The sequence below is a fragment of the Hemitrygon akajei genome, chromosome 1, assembly GCF_048418815.1.
Source record: "Hemitrygon akajei chromosome 1, sHemAka1.3, whole genome shotgun sequence".
Taxonomy (NCBI): Eukaryota; Metazoa; Chordata; class Chondrichthyes; order Myliobatiformes; family Dasyatidae; genus Hemitrygon; species Hemitrygon akajei.
Genome location: NC_133124.1, coordinates 39,575,522 through 39,597,361, shown reverse-complemented (window position 1 = coordinate 39,597,361; position 21,840 = coordinate 39,575,522). Strand labels below are relative to the sequence as shown.

The window sequence follows — 21,840 nt, the reverse complement described above, 5'->3', positions numbered from 1 at the left end:
CTGTATAGCTGAGGTCATCTGATGTTCTGTTACCAATGTTTCAGTTGGTTACAAGACCTGGTAATCCATTACCTCTGATGTGGATTAAGCTCCAAGTTAAGCACTGATTCAAAATTTTGCCAATATTTTCAAACCGCTTTTGTCAATCCCAACCTGTGAACACTTACCAGTTCAATTATCCTCTTAGGGTATTCCCTCCGGGGTGAACTTGCCATCCCTGATGGTACTTATTCCATGTGTTCAACTGCAAAGCACTAAAATTCCCTCTGTCAGTCTCTCTACCTCTGTACATTCCTACCATTAAAGCTCTTCTTGAAATCTACCTCTTTGATCACAAGTGAACATGTCCCCTTTTATCTTCTTTTTGGACTTGGTATCATTTTTAGTTGTACAATACTCCTACGAAATTTCATAGTGTGTTTTACTGTATTAAAGGCTTTGTTTAAAAGAAACATTGTCTTTTTGCAGTGTACTGTGTAGATGGAATGTAACTGATTCCTGCAATTCTAGATCAAATGGTGATATTTTTTCTGGATCTGATGAGGTCTCCATTCAAGGGAGATATTGTTCCAGTGGAGGTGAATTAATGGTGAAAATGCAGTAGTTAGAATGAGGAAATGAGAAAGAAGGAACGGGAAGTGTCATGAGCCCCACATTACCTTCTCTGAAAGACTGATCTTTTGTGTTTTAAAGATTAAACTGTATGACTCGGAAATTGTGTCAAATAGACTCTTTATGCAAATTGATCTTCTCATGTCCCCTGCAAAAAAAAATTCAAGAAGTGTAGAAACTTGCTTGCTGGGTGCTCTAATCATAAATTAATAATGACAAAAGGAAGATGGAGTGATAGGTGGTGACTCTGTGTGCAGCTCCAATGGGAGTCAACAAATATTCCTGTTTAAGACTACTATAGCTGAAATCCACAGTCACAACCATGGGTACTTCAGTAAGCAACATTGTTTTAAGACTATTTTTAAAAAAAAATCTACTTGCATCTCAAAATCAGCAGACCCTGAACAGCAGACTTAGGACAGGAGTCCTGAATAAAGGTCTCGGCTCAAAACGTTGACTCTTTTCCATAGATGCTGCCTGACCTGCTGAGTTCCTCCAGCATTTTGTGTGTTACATGAGTGTAGTTCCCCTTTAAGAAAATAGAAGCAAGTCTCCGGGTACAATGGAAACACAGGTCTTATTCCACTCCTGACTAACAAGTTGGCGAGCATACAATCTCTGGAAAATAAAATTGAAGACCTCAGAGCAAGATTGCAGTACCAGAGAGACATCAGGGTCTGCTGTGTACTTTGCTTCACAGAAATATGGCTCACCTCCACCATTTTGGATGGAGCGCTACAGCACAATGGCATCACCATCCACCAGAAAGGCAGGACACCTAAGCCTTTTAAAGGTAGAGGAGGTGGAGTATGCTTTATGATTAACTCATCGTGTGCACAGACGTGGCAGCTCTGTCTCAGTCCTGCTCACTTGACCTCAAAACACCTAGCAGTTGTGTCATCTATTTTTTCTGCTGAGGGAGTTTTCTGCCATTATCCTGGTTGCTGTGCACCATGATCAGCAGTCACAAAACACCACATCCTTGCAGGGGATTTCAACCACACCAGCTTGAAGAAGTCTCTGACCAATTACCACTGGCATATCACCTGTTGAACTGGAGGAGCTAACACACTTGACCACTGTTATACCACCAACAAGAATGATTATCATGCCATATCAAGTTCACACTTTGGAAAGTCCGATTACCTGGCTATACTACTCCTGGCATACAGACAGAGACTGAAGACTGCAGCACCAGCAGTGTGGACCAAAAAGGCATGGTCAAGGTAAGGTGGACTTACAGGACTACTTTGAGTCAATGGACTGAATAATATTCAGGATCCATCTTTGAATCTGAATGAATAATCCACAGTTGACACCATCTACATCAAGACCTGTGTGGATGAGTGTGTGCCTTCAAGAACATGCCAGACATACCCAAACCAAAAGCTATTGTTGAACCAGGAGATTCATAGTTCCTGAGTGCTAGATCTATGGAACTTAAGAGCAATGATCCAGAGCTATGCAAGAAGTCCAGGTATAGATAGATAGATAGATACTTTATTCATCCCCATGGGGAAATTCAACTTTTTTTTCCAATGTCCCATACACTTGTTGTAGCAAAACTAATTACATACAATACTTAACTCAGTAAAAAATATGATATACATCTAAATCACTATCTCAAAAAGCATTAATAATAGCTTTTAAAAAGTTCTTAAGTCCTGGCGGTAGAATTGTAAAGCCTAATGGCATTGGGGAGTATTGATCTCTTCATCCTGTCTGAGGAGCATTGCATCGATAGTAACCTGTCGCTGAAACTGCTTCTCTGTCTCTGGATGGTGCTATGTAGAGGATGTTCAGAGTTATCCATAATTGACCGTAGCCTACTCAGCGCCCTTCGCTCAGCTACCGATGTTAAACTCTCCAGTACTTTGCCCACGACAGATAAGGTATGACCTTATGAAGGCTATTTTAAGAGTGAAGGAAATATTCTGATTCAAGTTAGAGACAGAATTGGATGCACATCAGCTGTAGCAGGGTTTGCAGGCCATTACTTTCTACAAGACGAAATTTAACATCATGAATAGCCATGATCTTCATTCCGAGCTGAGCTCAACACTTTTTATACATATTTTGAAAGGAAAAATAAAACTACACCTGTGTAAATCTGTTCAGCATCTGGTGACCCTGTGATCTTTGTCTCAGAGGACAACTTCAGAACATCTTTCAAGATGGTGAACCCTCACATGGCGTCAGGCCCTGATTATGTACCTGGTGGGGCACTGGAAACCTGTACCAACCAATTGGTGGGAGTGCTTAAGGACATCTTCAATCTCTCATTCCTGCAGTCACCTATTTCAAAAGGGTGACAAGTCATACCTGTATCTAGGAAGAGTAGGGTGAACTGTCTCAACAATTAATACTCAGTTGCACTCACATCTACAGCGATGAACTGCTTTTAAAAGGTTGGTCATGGCCAGAATCAACTTCAGCATAAGCAAGGAGCTGGGCCCCCTGCAATTGGCCTTTTGCTAACAGTAGTTCTACAGTGAATGCAATCTCACTGGCTCTCCAGTCAGCCTTGGGTCACATGTACAATATCAATACGGTACCAACATCAGCCTGCTGTTTATTGATTACAGCTCAATGTTCAACACAGTCATACCCGCTATTCTAATCAACAAGCTCCAAAACCTGGGCCTTTGCACTTTCCTCTGCAACCGTTTATACAGATTGAAAATAGTATCTGCCCCTCGCTTTCAATCAACACTGATGCATCTCAAGGATGTGTACTTAGCCCACTGCTTTACTGTATTTATACACCCATCTGTGTGGCTAGGAACAGCTCAAACACTATCTAAAAAATTTGTAGATGACGCAACTATTTTTGGCAGAATCTCTGGTGATGAGCAGGCATACAGGAGTGAGATAGATCATCTGGCTGAGTTGTGTTGCAACAGCAACCTTGCATTCAACATCAGTAGAACCGGGGAATTGATTGTTCTCTTCAGGAAGAGGAAGGATCCACACACTAGTCTTTATCGAGGGATCAGCAGTGGAAAGATTGAAGATCTATCTTGGGTCCAGTATGTTGGTGCAATTACAAGAAGGCTCAATAGTGGCTATATTTCATTGGGAATTTGAAGAGAATTGGTATGTCAACAAAGACACTCACAAATTTCTACAGATATACCGTGGAGAGCAATTTAACTGGTTGCATCACCATCTGGTATGGAGGGGCCACTGCACAGTATTAGAAAAAGCTGCAGAAGGTTGTAAATTCAGCCAGCTCTTTCATGGGCACTAGTCTCTCCAGCATCATTTGAAGAAGGACACCTTCAAAAAGTGATGCCTCAAAAAGGGACATCCATCATTAAGGACCCCCATCACCCAGGATGTGCACTCTTCTCATTGCTACTATCAAGGAGGAGGTACAGGAGCCTGAGGACACATACTCCACATTTAGGAACAGTTTCTTCCCTTCCACCATTACATTTCTGAAAGTACAATGTACACTACCTCACTGTTATTTTTCTTGGTCTCTTTTTGCATTATTTATTTGTGTGTGTGTGTCTATATATATATATAATGTGTATGTATGTATATATGTGTGTGTATATATATACACACTATTGTAATTTATATTTTTAACAAGTTTCTGTATTGCAATATAGTGCTGCCACAAAATAATGGATTTTAGGAAATATGCCAGTGATATAAACCTGATTCTGATTTGGAAGAAGCACCTTTCCTCATACCTGCAGTATGTACTCATAAATAAGCGTGCACTGACGTAGAGAAGTACAGCACAAAAATGGGCCCTTCAGCCCATCTAGTCCATGCTGAAACCATTTAAACTGACCAATCCCATCAATCTGAACTAGGACCAAAGCCCTCCATACCCCCACCACCTATGTACCTATCCAAGCCACTTAAATGTGGAAATCGAGCTCGCATACACCACTTGTGCTGGCAGCTCATTCCACACTCTCACGACCCCCTGAATGAAGAAGTTTCCCCTCATGTTCTCTTTAAACTTTTCACTCTTAATTCGTGACCTCTAGTTGCAGTCCCAGCCAATCTCAGTGGAAAAGCCTGCTTGCATTTATCTTATCTATACCCCTCATAATTTTGTATACCTCCATCAAATCTCTTTGCAATCTTCTATGTCCTAAGGAATAAAGTCTTAACCTATTCAATCCTTCCATATAACTCAGATCCTCCAGACCTGGCAACATCCTTGCTAATTATTTGTGTACTCTTTCAATCTTGTTTACATCTTTCCTTTAGGTAGGTGAGCAATACTGCATGGAAAACTCCAAATTAGGCTTCACCAATATCTTATACAACTTCAACATAACATCCCATCTCCTGTATTCAGTACATTGATTTATGAAGACCAATGTTCCAAAGAGCTTTCTTTACAATCCTATCTACCTGTGACGCCACTTTAAGTGAATCATGGACCTGTGTTCCCAGATACCATTGTTCTACCACATCCCTCAGTGCCCTACCCTTCACTGTGTAAGACCTACCCTGGTTGGTCCTGCTGAAGTACAACACCTTGATATGCATTTGTCTGTGTTAAATTCCATTTGCTATTTTTCAGCCCATATTTCCACTTGTATTTTCAGCTGATGCTGTCCACTACATCCCAAAGCTTGGTGTCATCCGAAAATGTACTGATCCACTTAACCACATTATAATCTAGATCATTGATATCGATGACAAACAGCAATGGACCCAGCACCGATCCCTGCAGCACACCAGTAGTCACAGGACTCAAGTCAGAGAGGCAGGCATCTACTGCCACTCACTGGCTTCTCCACAAAGCCAGTGTCTAATCCAGTTTATTATCTCATCTTGAATGCCAAGCAACTGAACCTTCTTGACCAATCTCCCATGTGGGACCTTGTCAAATGTCTTCCTAAAGTCAGTGTAGACAATATCCACTGCCTCGCCTTCATCCGCTTTCCTAGTAACTTCCTTGAAAAACTATGATTGGTTAGATGTGACCTACCATGCATGAAGCAAGGCTAACTATCCTTGATCAATCCAAGTCTATCCAAATACTTGCATATCTAGACCCTTCAAATACCTTCCAATAACTTTCCCACAAATAATGTCAGACTCACCGGCCTATAACTTCATGGTTGTTTAGAACCTTTCTTAAACAGCAGAACAGCACTGGCTAGCTTCCAATCCTCTGTTTCCTCTCCGGTCACTAAGGATGATATAAATTTCTCTGCTATGGCCCCTGCAATTTCTGCACTTGCCTCCCATAGGATCTGAGATGACACTATGTCGGGCCCTGGGGATTTATCCACCTTGATTTTGCCTCAGGATAGCAAACAGCTCCTCATAATCTGTATTGGGTTAATGACCTTGCTGCTGTTTTGCCTCACTTCTATAGACTCTGTGTCCAACTCCTACATAAATACAATTGCAAAAAATCCATTTAATGTCTCCCCTATCTCTTTGGGCTCCACACATTCATTACCATGCTGATCTTTCAGGGGACCAATTTTGTCTCTTGTAATCCTTTTGCACTTAACATATTTATGGAATTCCTTAGGATTCTTCTTCACCCTGAGCAAGTTCATGCCTTCTTTTAGCCCTGCAGATTTTTTTTCTTGTGCGTTCTCTTGCATATCTTGTATTCTACAAACACCCCATTTATTCCTACTTGCCTATACTTGCTATGCACCTCGAATTTTCAGTTAATCACAGCCTCGATATCTCTTGAACATCAAGGTGCCCTACGCTTTGTTATCTTTTCCTTTTATTCTGATGGGTGCATTCAAGCTTTGTACTCTCAAAATTTCACTTTTGAAGGCCTCCCACTTTACAAGCACACCTTTGCCAGAAAACAGCCTGTCTCAACCCACACTTGCCAGATCATTTCTGATGCCATTAGAATTGTCCTTTCTCCAATTTAGAATCTCAACCCGTGGGTCAGAACTTTTTTTTGCATATTTACTTTAAAACTAATGGCATTGTGATCACTGGATGGAAAGTGTTCCCCTACACAAACTTCTGTCATCTGCCCTGTCCCATTCCTAATACCGGTATTGTACATTTCTTGTAGGGACTTCGACGTACTAATTAAGGAAACTTTCCTGAACACATTTGATAAACTCTATCCCATCTAGCCCTCTGACAGTATGGGAGTACCAGTCAATATGTGGAAAGTTAAAATCGCCTACTATAACAACCTTGTGTTTCTTACAACAGTCTGCGATCTCTCTACAAATGTGTCCTCCAAATCCCTCAGTCTGTTGGGTGGTCTGTGATATAGCTGCATTAATGTGGTCATACCTGTCTTCTTTCTCAGTTCCACCCATAACACCTCACTAGATGAGCTCTCCAGTCTATCCTCACAGAGCACTGCCATGACATTTTCCCTGACTAGTAACACCACCCCTCATTTAATCGTTCCTGCTCTGTCACATCTAAAACAACAACACTCTGTTATTGAGCTGCCAGTCCTGCCCCTCCTGCAACCAAGTCTCATTAAGACATAAGATACACATTTCTGATTTTCTTTGCACTGTACTGTTCAAGACCATCCAGAATCACACTGTGGAAGTCAGGTATTTAAAGATTAATTTCCTGCTTTCAATCCCCCATTCTCGATCTCCACTGAACACAACTGCCTTGCATTTCCCAGGAGCAATATTCCCAAATTCAGTGCCTTTGCAGCATCAGTAAATTGGTTTTGTTTTGCTGTATAGTAAAGCAAGTAAAAGAGAGTGGAGACAGGCTTTAAAATCACTGGACCAACACCAGAGTTCCAACCCGCTGATCTTGATTGATGAAGCTGAATCCCACCATGGTGATGGAGAATTTAAATTCAGTAGTTAAATAAATCTAGAATTAAAAACAAAAGTAAGCATAACAGAATTGAACTATTATAAGAAGTTCAATTTTTGCGTGTGCGTTTCACTAATCCGTCGGGAGTAAATCTGCTGTCTTTGCTCAGTCACGCCTCTGGGACTCCAGATCCACAAATGTCATTGACTCTAACTGCCTCCTTTGTTCAGGGTAAATAAGAATGGAAAATGTTGCTGGCAATACCTGCAACCTCTGAACCAAAAAAAAAGAATAATTGACGAAAACAACATTCAACTAACAGCAGTGGCTGATACAACAATGAATCAAAAGTCACCTTTTGGCTCATGCGGTTTAGAATCAGATTCATATTGTTTTGAAATTTATTGTTTAGCAGCAGCAGTAGAGTGAAATACCTTTTTTTTTAAAAAACTATGTTATAATCAGAAATATATATGAAAATGAATTGTGCAAAAGCGAGCAGAAGTATGAGGTAATGTGAGAAGTGTGATGTCAACAAGATAGAGTACAGAGGAGATTTACTAGAATGTTACCTGGGTTTCAGCACCTAAGTTACAGAGAAAGGTTGAACAAGTTAGGTCTTTATTCTTTGGCGTGTAGAAGGTTGAGGGGGGACTTGATAGAGGTATTTAAAATTATGAGGGGGATAGATAGAGTTGACATGGATAGGCTTTTTCCATTGAGAGAGGGGAGATTCAAACAAGAGGACATAAAAACATAGAAAATAGGTGCAGGAGTAGGCCATTCAGCCCTTTGAGCCTGCACCACCATTCAGTATGATCATGGCTGATCATCCAACTCAGAACCCTGTACCTGCTTTCTCTCCATACCCCTTGATCCCTTTAGCCACAAGGGCCTGATGCACCATCAATAACTCTGAGACGTGAGGCAAGATATAGGCTTTTATTGGCTGGAAGAAAGAACAAGCAGCAATTAACCACCACACTACATCCTTGAGACTGAGGCCAGGGCTGTGTGTCCAATTGCCTTTATACTGGGGTCCGTGGGATGAGCCACAGGAGCAGTCAGCGGGGGGGCGTGTCCAGACATGTATATGTAGTTCACCACAAGGGCCATATCTAACTTCCTCTTAAATATAGCCAATGAACCGGCCTCAACTGTTTTCTGTGGCAGAGAATTCCACAGATTCACCACTCTGTGTGAAGAAGTTTCTCCTCATCTCGGTCCTAAAAGGCTTCCCCTTTATCCTTAAACTGTGACCCCTCGTTCTGGACTTCCCCAACATCGGAAATAATCTTCCTGCATCTAGCCTGTCCAATCCCTTTAGAATTTTATATATTTCAATAAGATCCCCCCTCAATCTTCTAAATTCCAGTGAGTATAAGCCCAGTCGATCCAGTCTTTCTTCATATGAAAGTCCTGCCATCCCAGGAATCAATCTGGTGAACCTTCTCTGTACTCCCTCTATGGCAAGAATGTCTTTCCTCAGATTAGGGGACCAAAACTGCACACAATATTCTAGGTGCGGTCTCACCAAGGCCTTGTACAACTGCAGTAGAACCTCCCTGCTCCTGTACTCAAATCCTTTTGCTATGAATGCCAACATACCATTTGCCTTTTTCACCACCTGCTGTACCTGCATGCCCACCTTCAATGACTGGTGTACAATGACACCCAGGTCTCGTTGCATCTCCCCTTTTCCTAATCGGCCACCATGCAGATAATAATCTGTTTTCCTGTTCTTGCAACCAAAGTGGATAACCTCACATTTATCCACATTAAATTGCATCTGCCATGAATTTGCCCACTCACCTAACCTATCCAAGTCACCCTGCATCCTCTTAGCATCCTCCTCACAGCTAACACTGCCGCCCAGCTTCATGTCACCGCAAACTTGGAGATGCTGCATTTAATTCCCTCGTCTAAATCATTAATATATATTGTAAACAACTGGGGTCCCAGCACTGAGCCTTGCGGTACCCCACTAGTCACTGCCTGCCATTCTGAAAAGGTGCTGTTTACTCCCACTCTTTGCTTCTTGTCTGCCAACTAATTCTCTATCCACATCAATACCATACCCCCAATACTGTGTGCTTTAAGCTTGCACACTAATCTCCTGTGTGGGACCTTGTCAAAAGCCTTTTGAAAATCTAAATATACCACATCCACTGGCTCTCCCCTATCCACTCTACTAGTTACATCTTCAAAAAATTCTAAAAGATTCATGTAGTGTTCTCGCTCAGGTGTAAGAGAACGATGAACTAAACACCAAGGTAAACCGTAGTCAATGAAAACAGGATCGCAGTAAGATTAACCGTTTACTGTTCACTCTTCCACATTAACGTATGGTGAAAACTGTTGATAAAACAATACAAAATTTGTACAGTATTTGTTTCCTTCTTGATATCACATTTACATCGTAAATACTTGCAAAAGTAAACTACAACTACATTACATTAAAATGCAGCATACAGTCAGAATCTACCTACGCCATTGACTGCTTTAAATACACTTCAACACAAACTATCCGCAACTCTTTAACTAACGAAAACATAAACCTTATCAACCGTCATTACTTTTAACAGAATCAGCATTAACATTTTAATTCAACATATCGATTATCTCATGAACTTACGGCGTTGCTTCACTATGTTTCTAATGCGTAGAAAGACAACTTTTCTTGCTCTGATCTCGCACATGTGAGCCCCCTCCTTCCTGTTTCTCCAAACCGGTGTCTTCCCACAAGACGCGGCGAAACCAGATGTGACGTCATCGCATGCCGCGATATATCAGACAACGAATTTACTTTAAACAATCCTAACTTTAACTAAAAAATGCTAACAAACGAATTACTAAAGCGAAAATATTATAAACTAAACAAATGCCATAAAGGCAACACACTCCCCGCTTGACCTTCGTAAGGTCACAATGAACATAATACAAAACTTCAGTCTCTAAATCAGTCCTTAGGTAGAAGTAGAATGACTTCTGTAACTGGCCTTTGGTAAATTTTCACATCACCTTGGTCGGTAGTTTTCAACTCAACCTTCCTGATATGTCTGTCCCTACTAGGGAATGTGGCAGTGATTCTGGCCATTGGCCAGCTGTTGTGGGTGATTTGCTTGTCTCTGAGTAGGACTAAATCTCCAACTTGAAGATTCCTGCAGGGTTCTGTCCACTTTTGTCCGTGTTGCAACAAAGGTAGATATTCCTGTCTCCAACGAGACCAGAACCGATTTGCCAGAGCCTGGACCTGTCTCCATTGCTTTGTGTACAAATCCTTATCAGAGAAGTCCCCTGGTGGAGGGGGGGCTCCTGCCTTCTGCGTAAGGAGCATTGATGGTGAGAGTATGAAGGGGTTTTCCAGGTCAGAAGACACGGATAAGAGTGGTCGTGCATTTATAATGGCCGTGACCTCTGCCATTAATGTGCACAGTACCTCGTGGGTCAATCGGGTGCATTGCTGCATCTCAGGTTTCCTTTTTGGGGTTTTTTGTGAGGACGTGAACCGCTTGACTGCCTGCTCTTTGTTGTTTGGCAAGCACTGGTGTGGTTCTCTGAAAGGTAGTGGGGCGACCCAATTATTTGCTTCATCTCTGAAGACCTTGGTGTCCATTATTTTTAAGAAAATGGCGTCTTGAGCTGATGGAGCAAGTTTATTATCGTGCTCAGTTTGAGCGAAGACTGACTAACCCAGCGTCTCGTCAGTTACTTTACATTTGTTAAAGCCTTGTCGTGCTTCCTTAATACACATGACACTTGTGCGGGGTTGAAAAATTGAATGGCGGCCACTCTCTAGCACATTGGTCTTGAATGTGTTAACCGTCGGTTTGTGTACATTGCCAGGGCACACCTCTCCTATCACCACCCAGCCCAGATCCAGGCGTTGCGCAAAGGGGGCGTCGTGTGGTCCATTGACCTGCTGCCTAACCTTGTGCACCCGGAGAACATCTCTCCCTAATAGCAGGAGTATTTCTGCTTTTGGATCCAGTTCTGGGATGTGTTTGGCGATGTGGTGGAGATGTGGCTGGTGTAGCACCGCACTTGGCGTCGGGATCTCAGCGCGGTTATTCAAAATTTCATTGCACTCAAAGAGTGGAGGGAGACAGATGATGACTTTACCATCCAGGGACTCGATCTGGAAGCCTTCTGCCTTCCCTCCATAAGTTTCCACATTGCCTGAGCAAGTTCTAAGGTAGTATGGGAACTGCTCACTCTCAATGTTGAACAAGTTAAAGAACTCTGGACTGACTAGCGAGCGATTGCTCTGATCGTCCAGAATTACATAGGCTTTGATGGCCTTGTCTTTAGCTCCCTTAGGGTACACCTTAGTGAGGCAGATCTTTGAACAAGAACGGCTTGACTGAGCTTGACCGCAAACTTCTGTACAGCTCGAGCTGACAACAGTTGTCCTGGAGTGAGCCTCTCCCTCCCCGCCGTCCTGGTGTGGGGGTGAAGGAGCTTTGTCGGTTTGCGGTAACGGGCCGGGATGCATGGCCCCATCGTGATTAGTGCTATTACATTCCGGGCACTTCATGGCAATCGTACACTCTCTAGCAAGGTGAGAGGTCGAGGAACAGCATTTAAAACATTTTTTCCTCCTTAAGAAGGGCCATCCTCTCTTCAAGGGGTTTTTCCCTAAACGTTCTGCATTTTTTGAGGGGGTGGGGTTTGTTATGCAATGGACAATTCTTGCTAGGGTTGTTGTTAGTTGTAGAGGCTTCAGTCTTAAGCACTGAGATGGGTTTATTAATGTTGAAATTATTCGAAGAGGAGTTATCTGGCTTGGTGTAAATTGTACTGCTTCCTGGACCCATGAGGCTAGGGTCATTTCACTTCTTCGCCTCCTTGCACACAAACCTAGTGAAATACTCAAAGGGAGGAAATCGACCATTGTGGTCTTCCTTGTACTCTGAGGCAACAGACACCCACCTTTCCTGCAGCCCAAATGGAAGTTTGTCCACGATTTGTCGAATCCCATATGGAGTATCTAGGTATACTAGACCAGTTGAGTAGCCATCTTCTTTGGCGCCTTGAATCTCCATGAGTAAATCTCCGAGCTCTCTTAACTTAGTGTGGTCCTTGGCTGACACCTTCGGAAAATTTTCCAGACGTCGGTATAGTGCCGCTTCAATAATTTCAGGGGCCGCATAGCCCTCCCGAAGTCTCTCCCATGCTTTGCTTAAGGCTAGCTTGGGGTTGTTGATGTACACTGAACGTATGCGTCTCACCTGTTCGCATGATTCTTTTCCCAGCCATTTCGCCATAAGATCCAACTCTTGGGTTGCTCTGAGCTGGACTCCGTCGATAGCGTTGGTGAATGTGGAGTACCATGCACGGTAATTTTCAGGTTTATCGTCAAACTGGTATAGTCCTGAAGTGACGAGATCTCGTCGTGCTAAATACTGTGCCATGGGTTCAACTGCAAATGGCATGCGGGCTGGGGAAATATATCGGCGGGTATACGACTGAGGGCGTACATCTGTTATGGAATTTGCTGTTCTGAATTTGGCCTTTGCCTCTCTTCTCGCCAAATCTGGTAAGTTTGGTGTTGAGAAGTATCTGTCATCAACCCTTTCATTCTTGAATTCATCACGGAGTTGCAAGGGTAAATTGTCGTCTTCGGATGGATGTGATGCAATCGGGCATCTCTGAGACTCCTCATGAAATGGGACGTTAGCAAATAAGTATGGAGAGGAAGAACGAATCTTCCAGTCTATTTGAGATCGGACATAGTCGCTTGTGCGTTCCAATCTGATCTTTTCTGAAGTAGATTTTACGTCAACCTGATCATGCATTTTTTTCAGCATTTTCTATTAACTCTGCTTCCACTCTGGCAGCTTCTGCTTCTCGGTGTAGCGTCAGCACTTCTAACTCTGACGCTATCCTTACCCTTTCCAACTGGTTTTCGGCTTCTCTGGCAGCCACTTCCTTCTGGTTTTCGGCTTCTCTGGCAGCCGCTTCCATTTTCAATTTTGCTTCTTGTTCGGCGTAGAGCGCTCACACCTTGGCGGATTCTGCTTTAGCTCTTGCATGGGCGGCCTTACTTGTTGATGCCCTACTGCCCCTGTCGCTGGATGGCAACGACCTGATGCTGGATCGAGTTGTCATTACAGCACTTGAAACACCTGATAATGCCGCCTTTTCACTGTAGTGTTCTTGCTCAGGTGTAAGAGAACGCTGAACTAAACACCGAGGTAAACCGTAGTCAATGAAAACAGGATCACAGTAAGATTAACCGTTTACTGTTCACTCTTCTACATTAACGTATGGTGAAAACTGTTGATAAAACAATACAAAATTTGTACAGTATTTGTTTCCTTCTTGATATCACATTTACATCGTAAATACTTGCAAAACTAAACTACAACAACTACATTACATTAAAATGCAGCATACCGTCAGAATCTACCTACGCCATTGACTGCTTTAAATACATTTCAACACAAACTATCCACCAACTCTTTAACTAACGAAAACATAAACATCAACCGTCACTACTTTTAACAGAATCAGCGTTAACATTTTAATTCAACATATCGATTATCTCATGAACTTACGGCGTTGCTTCACTATGTTTCTAATGCGTAGAAAGACAACTTTTCTTGCACTGATCCTGCACATGTGAGCCCCCCTCCTTCCCGTTTCTCCAAACCGGTATTTTCCCACAAGACGCGGCAAAACCGGATGTGACGTCGTCGCATGCCGCGATATATCACAGACAGCGAATTTACTTTAAACAATCCTAACTTTAACTAAAAAATGCTAACAAACGAATTACTAAAGCAAAAATATTATAAACTAAACAAATGCCATAAAGGCAACACAATTCGTCAGACATGATTTTCCTTTCACAAATCCATGCTGACTTTGTCCGATGATTTCACCTCTTTCCAAATGTGCTGTTATCACACTTTTGATAACCGACTCTAGCATTTTCCTCACCACTGATGTCAGACTCACCAGTCTATAATTCCCCGGTTTTTCTCTCCCTTTTTTTAAAAAGTGGGGTTACATTAGCCACCCTCCAATCCTCAGGAACTAATCCAGAATCTAAGGAGTTTTGAAAAATTATCACTAATGCATCCACTATTTCTTGGGCTATTTCCTTAAGCACTCTGGGATGCAGACCATCTGGCCCAGGGGATTTATCTGCCTTTAATCCCTTCAATTTACCTAACACCACTTCCCTACTAACATGTGTTTCCCTCAGTTCCTCCATCTCACTAGACTCTCGGTCCCTTACTATTTCCAGAAGATTATTTATGTCCTCCTTAGTGAAGACAGAACATTCCCTACGATCAATTCACCTGTTTCTGACTGTAAAGGACCTATATTTGTCTTGACCAATCTTTTTCTTTTCACATATCTATAAAAGCTTTTACAGTCAGTTTTTATGTTCCCTGCCAGCTTTCTCTCATAATCTTTTTTCCCTTTCCTAATTAAGCCTTTTGTCCTCCTCTGCTGGTCTCTGAATTTCTCCCAGTCCTCAGGTGTGCCGCTTTTTCTGGCTAATCTGTATGTTTCTTCTTTGGACTTGATACTATCCCTAATTTCCTGCTAAAACATTTGTTTATGCTTACATTATTTGTTATTATATTGTGATTTGCCCTTTACTGTGCCTGTTGTCTTGTTTATTAATCATTGTACTGTCTTGCACTGTGTTGTGCTCTTTATGTAGTCCTGTGTAGGTCTAATGTAGTTTTGCCCTTTGTCCTCCTGTGCTGGTCTCTGAATTTCTCCCAGACCTCAGGTGTGCCGCTTTTTTTTGCTAATTTATATGTTTCTTCTTTGGACTTGATACTATCCCTAATTTCCCTTGTCAGCCACGGGTGCACTACCTTCCCTGGTTTATTCTTTTGCCAAACTGGGATGAACAATTGTTGTAGTTCATCCATGCGATCTTTAAATGCTTGCCATTGCATATCCACCGTCAACCCTTTAAGTATCATTTGCCAGTCTATCTTAGCTAATTCACGTCTCATACCTTCAAAGTTACCCTTCTTTAAGTTCAGAACCTTTGTTTCTGAATTAACTATGTCACTCTCCATTTAATGAAGAATTCCACCATATTATGGTTACTCTTACCCAAGGGGCCTCGCACGACAAGATTGCTAACTAACCCTTCTTCATTCCTCAATACCCAATCTAGAATGGCCTGCTCTCTAGTTGGTTCCTCGACATGTTGGTTCAGAAAACCATTCCGCATACATTCCAAGAAATCCTCTTCCTCAGCACCCTTACCAATTTGGTTCACCCCATCTATATGTAGATTGAAGTCACCCATTATAACTACTGTTCCTTTATTGCACACATTTCTAATTTCCTGTTTAATGCCATCCCCAACCTCACTACTACTGTTAGGTGGCCTGTACACAACTCCCACCAGTGTTTTCTGCCCCTTAGTGTTATGCAGCTCTACCCATATCGATTCCACATCCTCCAGGCTAATGTCCTTCCTTTCTATTGCGTTAATCTCCTCTCTAACCAGCAATGCTACCCCACCTCCTTTTCTTTCCTGTCTATCCCTCCTGAATATTGAATATCCCTGGATGTTGAGCTCCCATCCTTGGTCACCCTGGAGCCATGTCTCTGTGATCCCAACTATATCATATTCATTAATAACTATCTGCACATTCAATTCATCCACCTTGTTATGAAGGCTCCTCGCATTGACACACAAAGCCTTCAGGCTTGTTTTTACAACACTCTTAGCCTTTATACAATTATGTTGAAAAGTGGCTCTTTTTGCTTTTTGCCCTGAATTTGCCTGCCTGCCACTTTTACTTTTCACCTTACTACTTTTTGCTTCTACCCTCATTTTACACCCCTCTGTCTCTCTGCACTTGTTCCCATCCCCCTGCCACATTAGTTTGAAGCCTCCTGAACAGCAGTAGCAAACGCTCCCCCTAGGACATTGGTTCCAGTTCAACCCAGGTGCAGACCGTCCTGTTTATACCGGTCCCACCTCCCCCAGAACTGGTTCCAATGCCCCAGAAATTTGAATCCCTCCCCCTTGCACCATTTTTCAAGCCATGTATTCATCTGAAATATCCTCCTATTTCTACTCTGACTAGCACGTGGCACTGGTAGTAATCCAGAGATTATTACCTTTGTGGTCCTACTTTTTAGTTTATCTCCTAACTCCCTAAATTCACCTTGTAGGACCTCATCCCATTTTTTACCTATATCGTTGGTACCTATGTGCACCACAACCACTGGCTGTTCATCCTCCCATTCCAGAATGTCCTGCAGCCGCTCATAGAATCCTTGACCCTTGCACCAGGTTTCTGAGGCAGGGTCGATATTGTCATTTAAAGTAAAATTGGATAGGTATATGGACAGGAAAGGAATGGAGGGTTATGGGCTGAGTGCCGGTTGGTGGGACTAGGTGAGAGTAAGTGTTCAGCATGGACTAGAAGGGCCGAGATGGCCTGTTTCCGTGCTGTAATTGTTATATGTTATATGCTAATGTTTATGCTTCATGAATCTAATAGAGGGGAGAATCTGTTCCTAAAATACTGAGTATATGTCCTCAGGATCCTGTTCCTCCTCTTTGATGGTAGTAATGAGAAGAGGGCATGTCCTTGATGGTGAGTGTCTTTAACATTGGATGCTGCTGCCTTGAGGTGTCACCTTCTGAAGATGTCCTTGATGATATGAAGGCTGGTATCCATGATTGAGCGGACTGAGTCTTCAACCCTCTGCAGCTTTTATTGATTGGAGCCTCTATGTCAGATGGTGATTTGACCAATACTCTCCGTTGTACATCTGCAGAGATTTGCTGGAGTCTTTGGTGACAAAGCAGATCTCAAACTCATAGTGAAGTATAATCAATGGCACCCCCTCTTCATGATTGCATCAATATGTTGGCCATACAGTGGCCACTTTATTAGGCACTCTTGCACACCTGCCCATTAACTCGAATATCTAATCTGCCAATCATGTGGCAGCAACTCAATGCACACGAGCATGCAGACAGTGTCAAGAGATTCAGTTGTTGTTCAGAGCAAACATCAGAATGGGGAGGAAATATGATTTATGTGACCGACCGTGGAATGATTGTTGGTGCCAAACAGGGTGGTTTGAGTATCTCAGAAGCTGTTGATCTTCCGGGATTTTCATGCCCAACAGTCTCTTTAGTTTACAGAGAATGGTGTGATTAACAAAAACTCTTTCAGTGAGCAGCAGTTCTGTTGGCAAAAGTACCTTGTTAATGAGAGAGAATGGCCGGTCTGACTCAAGCTGACAGGAAGGCGACAGGAATGCAAATAACCAGACATTTTGAAAGTGGTGTGCAGAGGAGCATTGTTGAATGCACAAGATGCAGAACCTTGAAGTGGATGGGCGACAGCAGCAGCAGACCATGAACATGCACTCAGTGGCCAATATATTAGATACAGGAGGGACCTAATAGAGGGGCCATTGAGTGTCTTATGATCTTAGGTTTTTCACTGTGCCTCACTACGTGTAATAATAATGAACCAATTTATCAATTCAATTTCCCATTGTCCCCTGTATGTATACAACTCTGGGTTCCTAGTTTTGAGTGCAGAGGTGTTGCCAATGTGCAGTTAATCATGGAAAACAGGAAGAGCTTTAACAAAAATGGTTTGCTTGCTTGAGGTTTATCTCAGACTACATTCACGATGCCAAGTGAGTATTCAGTGCAATGAGAGCTAAGTGAACTGCTTAATAATACAATGAGCAGGACAACTGACTCCTGAGATATCCCTATGGGTGCCCTTATCAGGTTTACTGGTTGAAGAGTTGAGAGCAGCTGTGACCTTAACTGCCACAAGCAGTACACAACATTTGGTTGTCTGTCACTAGGTTTGTGGACCAGATGGTAAGGAGAGTTAGCAGCCTCCCTTGTGATCATGAGCACCATCATTATGTCCCGTCTCTCTGCTCTCTGGCAGTCCATCTGCTTTGGGTAGCTTGTTCAGTGGGTCATTCAGCACCCACTCCCACGTCAACTCTTGACGTCCCTCCCCCCCATTTATTTTCAGTGACTAATAACATAACAGATCAACCGTGCTATGGAACAAATACTTCAGCTGTTATGGCCAATCCTCCCAGCAAGCTGCAGGTGACACCAGGGTGCCAGAAGGAAATTTTCTCAAGAAGTTTCTCAAAGTGAACAATTGAGTGAAGTAGAAGAAAGTCATACTCACCACAAATTCAACTGAGGTAAAAGATTGATCCTTCTAGCTTTTCCAACAAAGACCACTTCCATAAATCTGGTTAATGCTTCTTTTCCAAATCACTGAATAATACTGCGAAAGGGAATTATTTTATAGTAATTCTAAGTTAACTGGTATAATGCACACTGACTGATTTTAAAGTTAGCAGTTACTCTTTGCACAATATGTAAATGTGTCAATTAATGAGGCTGTTAAGGTTACAAATAAGAATAATATAACCCTCTTCTTCTGGTGAAATGCACTTGGATTTTCTATTATGGCCACAGTGCACGATGTCTATATCTTGTACTAATGAGACGTTCTTTGGTAATATTGAAAGGGGAATCCTTAACTTCCCTAGCTACACCAGAGAAATCCTGTGCACCTGTATGTGAACTAAGTATTATGCCTTGAGGAAGATGAATCCAAAAGCAAACAGCAGGGGCAACAGACAACTGTATCAGAAATATGAGATTGTTCAGGGGCAGAAGTGAGTGTATTTGCTATTATTAAGGATAATGTTCAAAGCAAATTTATCATCAAAATACATATATGTCACCATATACAAGCCTGAGATTCATTTTCTTGTGTGCATTCACAGTAAAAGAAAAGAAACATAATAGAATCAATTATTAATCAGGGCATGAAAGGATATGGAGAAAAGGCAGGAGATTGGGTCTGAGAGAGAAAATGGATCAGCCATGATGAAATGGCAGAGCAGACTCAATGGGCCAAATGGCCTAATTCTGTGCCAGTGTCTTATGGGCTAAAGACTGCATCCAATAAGACAGACAAACACCATAGTGTAAAAGACAATAAATTGTACAAATTAAAAAAAAGAGGGAAAAAAAGCAATAAATATTGAGAACGTGAGGTGAAGAGTCCTTGAAAGTGAGTCCATAGATGGTGGGATTAGCTCAGTAATGGGGTGAGTGAAGTTATCCCTTCTGGTTCAAGAGCCCGATGTCTGAGGAGTAATAACTGTTCCTGAACTTGGTGGTGTAGCTTCTAAGGCTCCTGTACTTTGTTCTTAATGGCATCGGTGATCATTTCCTTGTTCATTGGCACATTGCAGTTGCAATGTGTACCATCACAAAAATGCACAGTTGCGATAGATCCCAAATTTAATAGATTATCCAGCTTCATACATGTTGAATGTTGACATGGACAAGTTAACCAGAGATATGAAGAATTTATGGAATTTCAAGGGTTTATCACTAAGTACTTAAGAACTGAAGAAGGTTAAATCTCAAGAGAATATTTAATCAGGTCATGTTGAACACTTCAAAATCTGCTTTACTAATAATTTCTGAGGATCTGCTGTATGACAGCTATAAAAAGAGACAATCTAAAAGTTCCGCTTCAAGCATGTTTTTCTCCCCACTCTCTACCTATGAGCAATGGCAATAATGTTTTGCCAGCATCTCAAAAAATGGAACTACTTTAAGCATATTTTTGACAAAGCATGCATTTCTTTTTAAGGTTTACTTTTAGAGTCTCCATATTATTGAATTTAATTCCTGAAGGTTTGTTGGACAGTTGATGGGAGAGGGGCAAAAGAAACAAAATTCTATGTGCATTCACTTGGGTACTTTATTAATGATTTAACTGTTTTTCTTTCTCTTTCTGGGACTAGTACACTATTTGGACAGCCTTGTGGGTTGCCTGGAATGTATTCATCTTCTGCTTCTATTTGGAGGTTGGAGGACTCTCAAAGGTAAGGATCATCTTTGACAACCAGCATTATATCCAACGTAGCTGGAGTTCTTGGCTTGTAATGGTTGTAATGAATGCCACAGAATGTATAGTTATGTACACAATGCTACAGTATGTTTGTGTCTTGCTACAGGAAGTTCTCCCTTCGACAAGCATGTCATTTGCTTTCTCCTTACCTTCCACCCTTTCAATGCGTGTTCAGTTTAACAAAAGTCTGCTGTAGCAAATCTTTTTCTTCCAATACCTTTACTCTCATGCTAGTTTTTATTTTGTTAGTCAATTTGAGTCTTTACAATAAAAAGTGTCTCTATATTCCGGGTTTTATTTCTCTAAACAAAAAACAGTGGAACAAAATATGCCTCGGAATCCTTGAAGTTAGGGAAAGAGCATCCTCTGGGTAAATTATTTGCAGGATAATTAACCAGCTTTTATTAATTGCTGCAATTTCTCTCTCGACTATATGAAGCATCTTGCACTCAGTAGTTCAAGGTGAAATATTTTTAGAGATAATAGTTAATCTTGTTATTTTTTTGACAACAAACTAAGTGCCTTTGTTTGCAACTATAACAAATCTGATCAGAATACTTGGATAAGTTTGCTGCTTTTGCCTGTGGAGAATAAGGACATAATTATTATCCGGTACGATTCAAAATGAGTTATATTTTATTTGAAACTATTTCAGTGGATATGTTCCAGTTTCAGCAGACATCAAATTAAGTCAAGAAGAAAATGAATAAAAACCACACATGAGTAGGTAACATTACTGAGTGAAAGACTAGTAGCACGCGGTAGTTGGGTCAAGTTGGCGTATGAAATCTGATCATCCTCAATGAACATTATAATTTGTCACATTCCTTGAACTTCCCACTAATGACACAGTGGGAATGTCATTTATCAAGTCAGCTATTGCTCTTCCTCTAAGCTCACTTGCATTTTTCAAACTATGATTAGGTGAACAGTGTCAGTTTAGACCCTGTTCTCAATGTTTAAAAACTCCTACATTGTTATCGAGTGAGTAGTGACCCACTTCCAGTAGCTATGTATGCAAATTGCAGTTAGATACTGAATATCATTCATAGTTTTCATATTTGGGCCTGCCCAGTCCATTTTGATCATGTGGAAATAATTAGAATAACCTGTGTAATTAATTTCTTCTGTGAAAGAAATTAATATTAGTGCAAAAATAGTATTGGAGAAATTAATGGTACTGAAAACAGATAAATCCCAAGCATAAGATGACACTTTCCACAAGGTTTGAGAAATGTAGCTGTGGAGATAACGAATGTAGTAAATGTTGTCTTTCAAAAGTCCCTCTTGGATTATGAGACCTAGGAGCAGAATAAGTCCATTTGGCACATTGTCTGCTCTTCCATTTGGTCATGGCTGATTTAATTTACCCCTCTTGACCATTTTCTTGCCTTCACCCCATAATCTTTGACATCCTTAATAGTTAAGGATCTTTCAGCGTCACCTTCAGTCAGCTTTACTGTCTCAAGCTGCAAGTTAACCTTTAGGAACTCTGCACTAGGACTCCCAGCTCTTTTTAAAACATAGAATATAGAAAACCTAC

General features: G+C 41.6%; 1 protein-coding gene across 4 annotated transcripts in view; it reads left to right on the top strand.

Moving 5' to 3' along the window:
• nkain4 (sodium/potassium transporting ATPase interacting 4) overlaps positions 1 to 21,840 on the top strand; it is a 518,494-nt gene that overhangs the window by 262,634 nt on the left and 234,020 nt on the right. For all 4 annotated transcript variants that reach the window (XM_073041668.1, XM_073041677.1, XM_073041695.1 and 1 more), the window contains exon 3: positions 20,191 to 20,271. In XM_073041668.1, the coding sequence (XP_072897769.1) occupies positions 20,191 to 20,271 (81 nt within the window). The remainder of the gene's footprint in view (positions 1 to 20,190; positions 20,272 to 21,840) is intronic.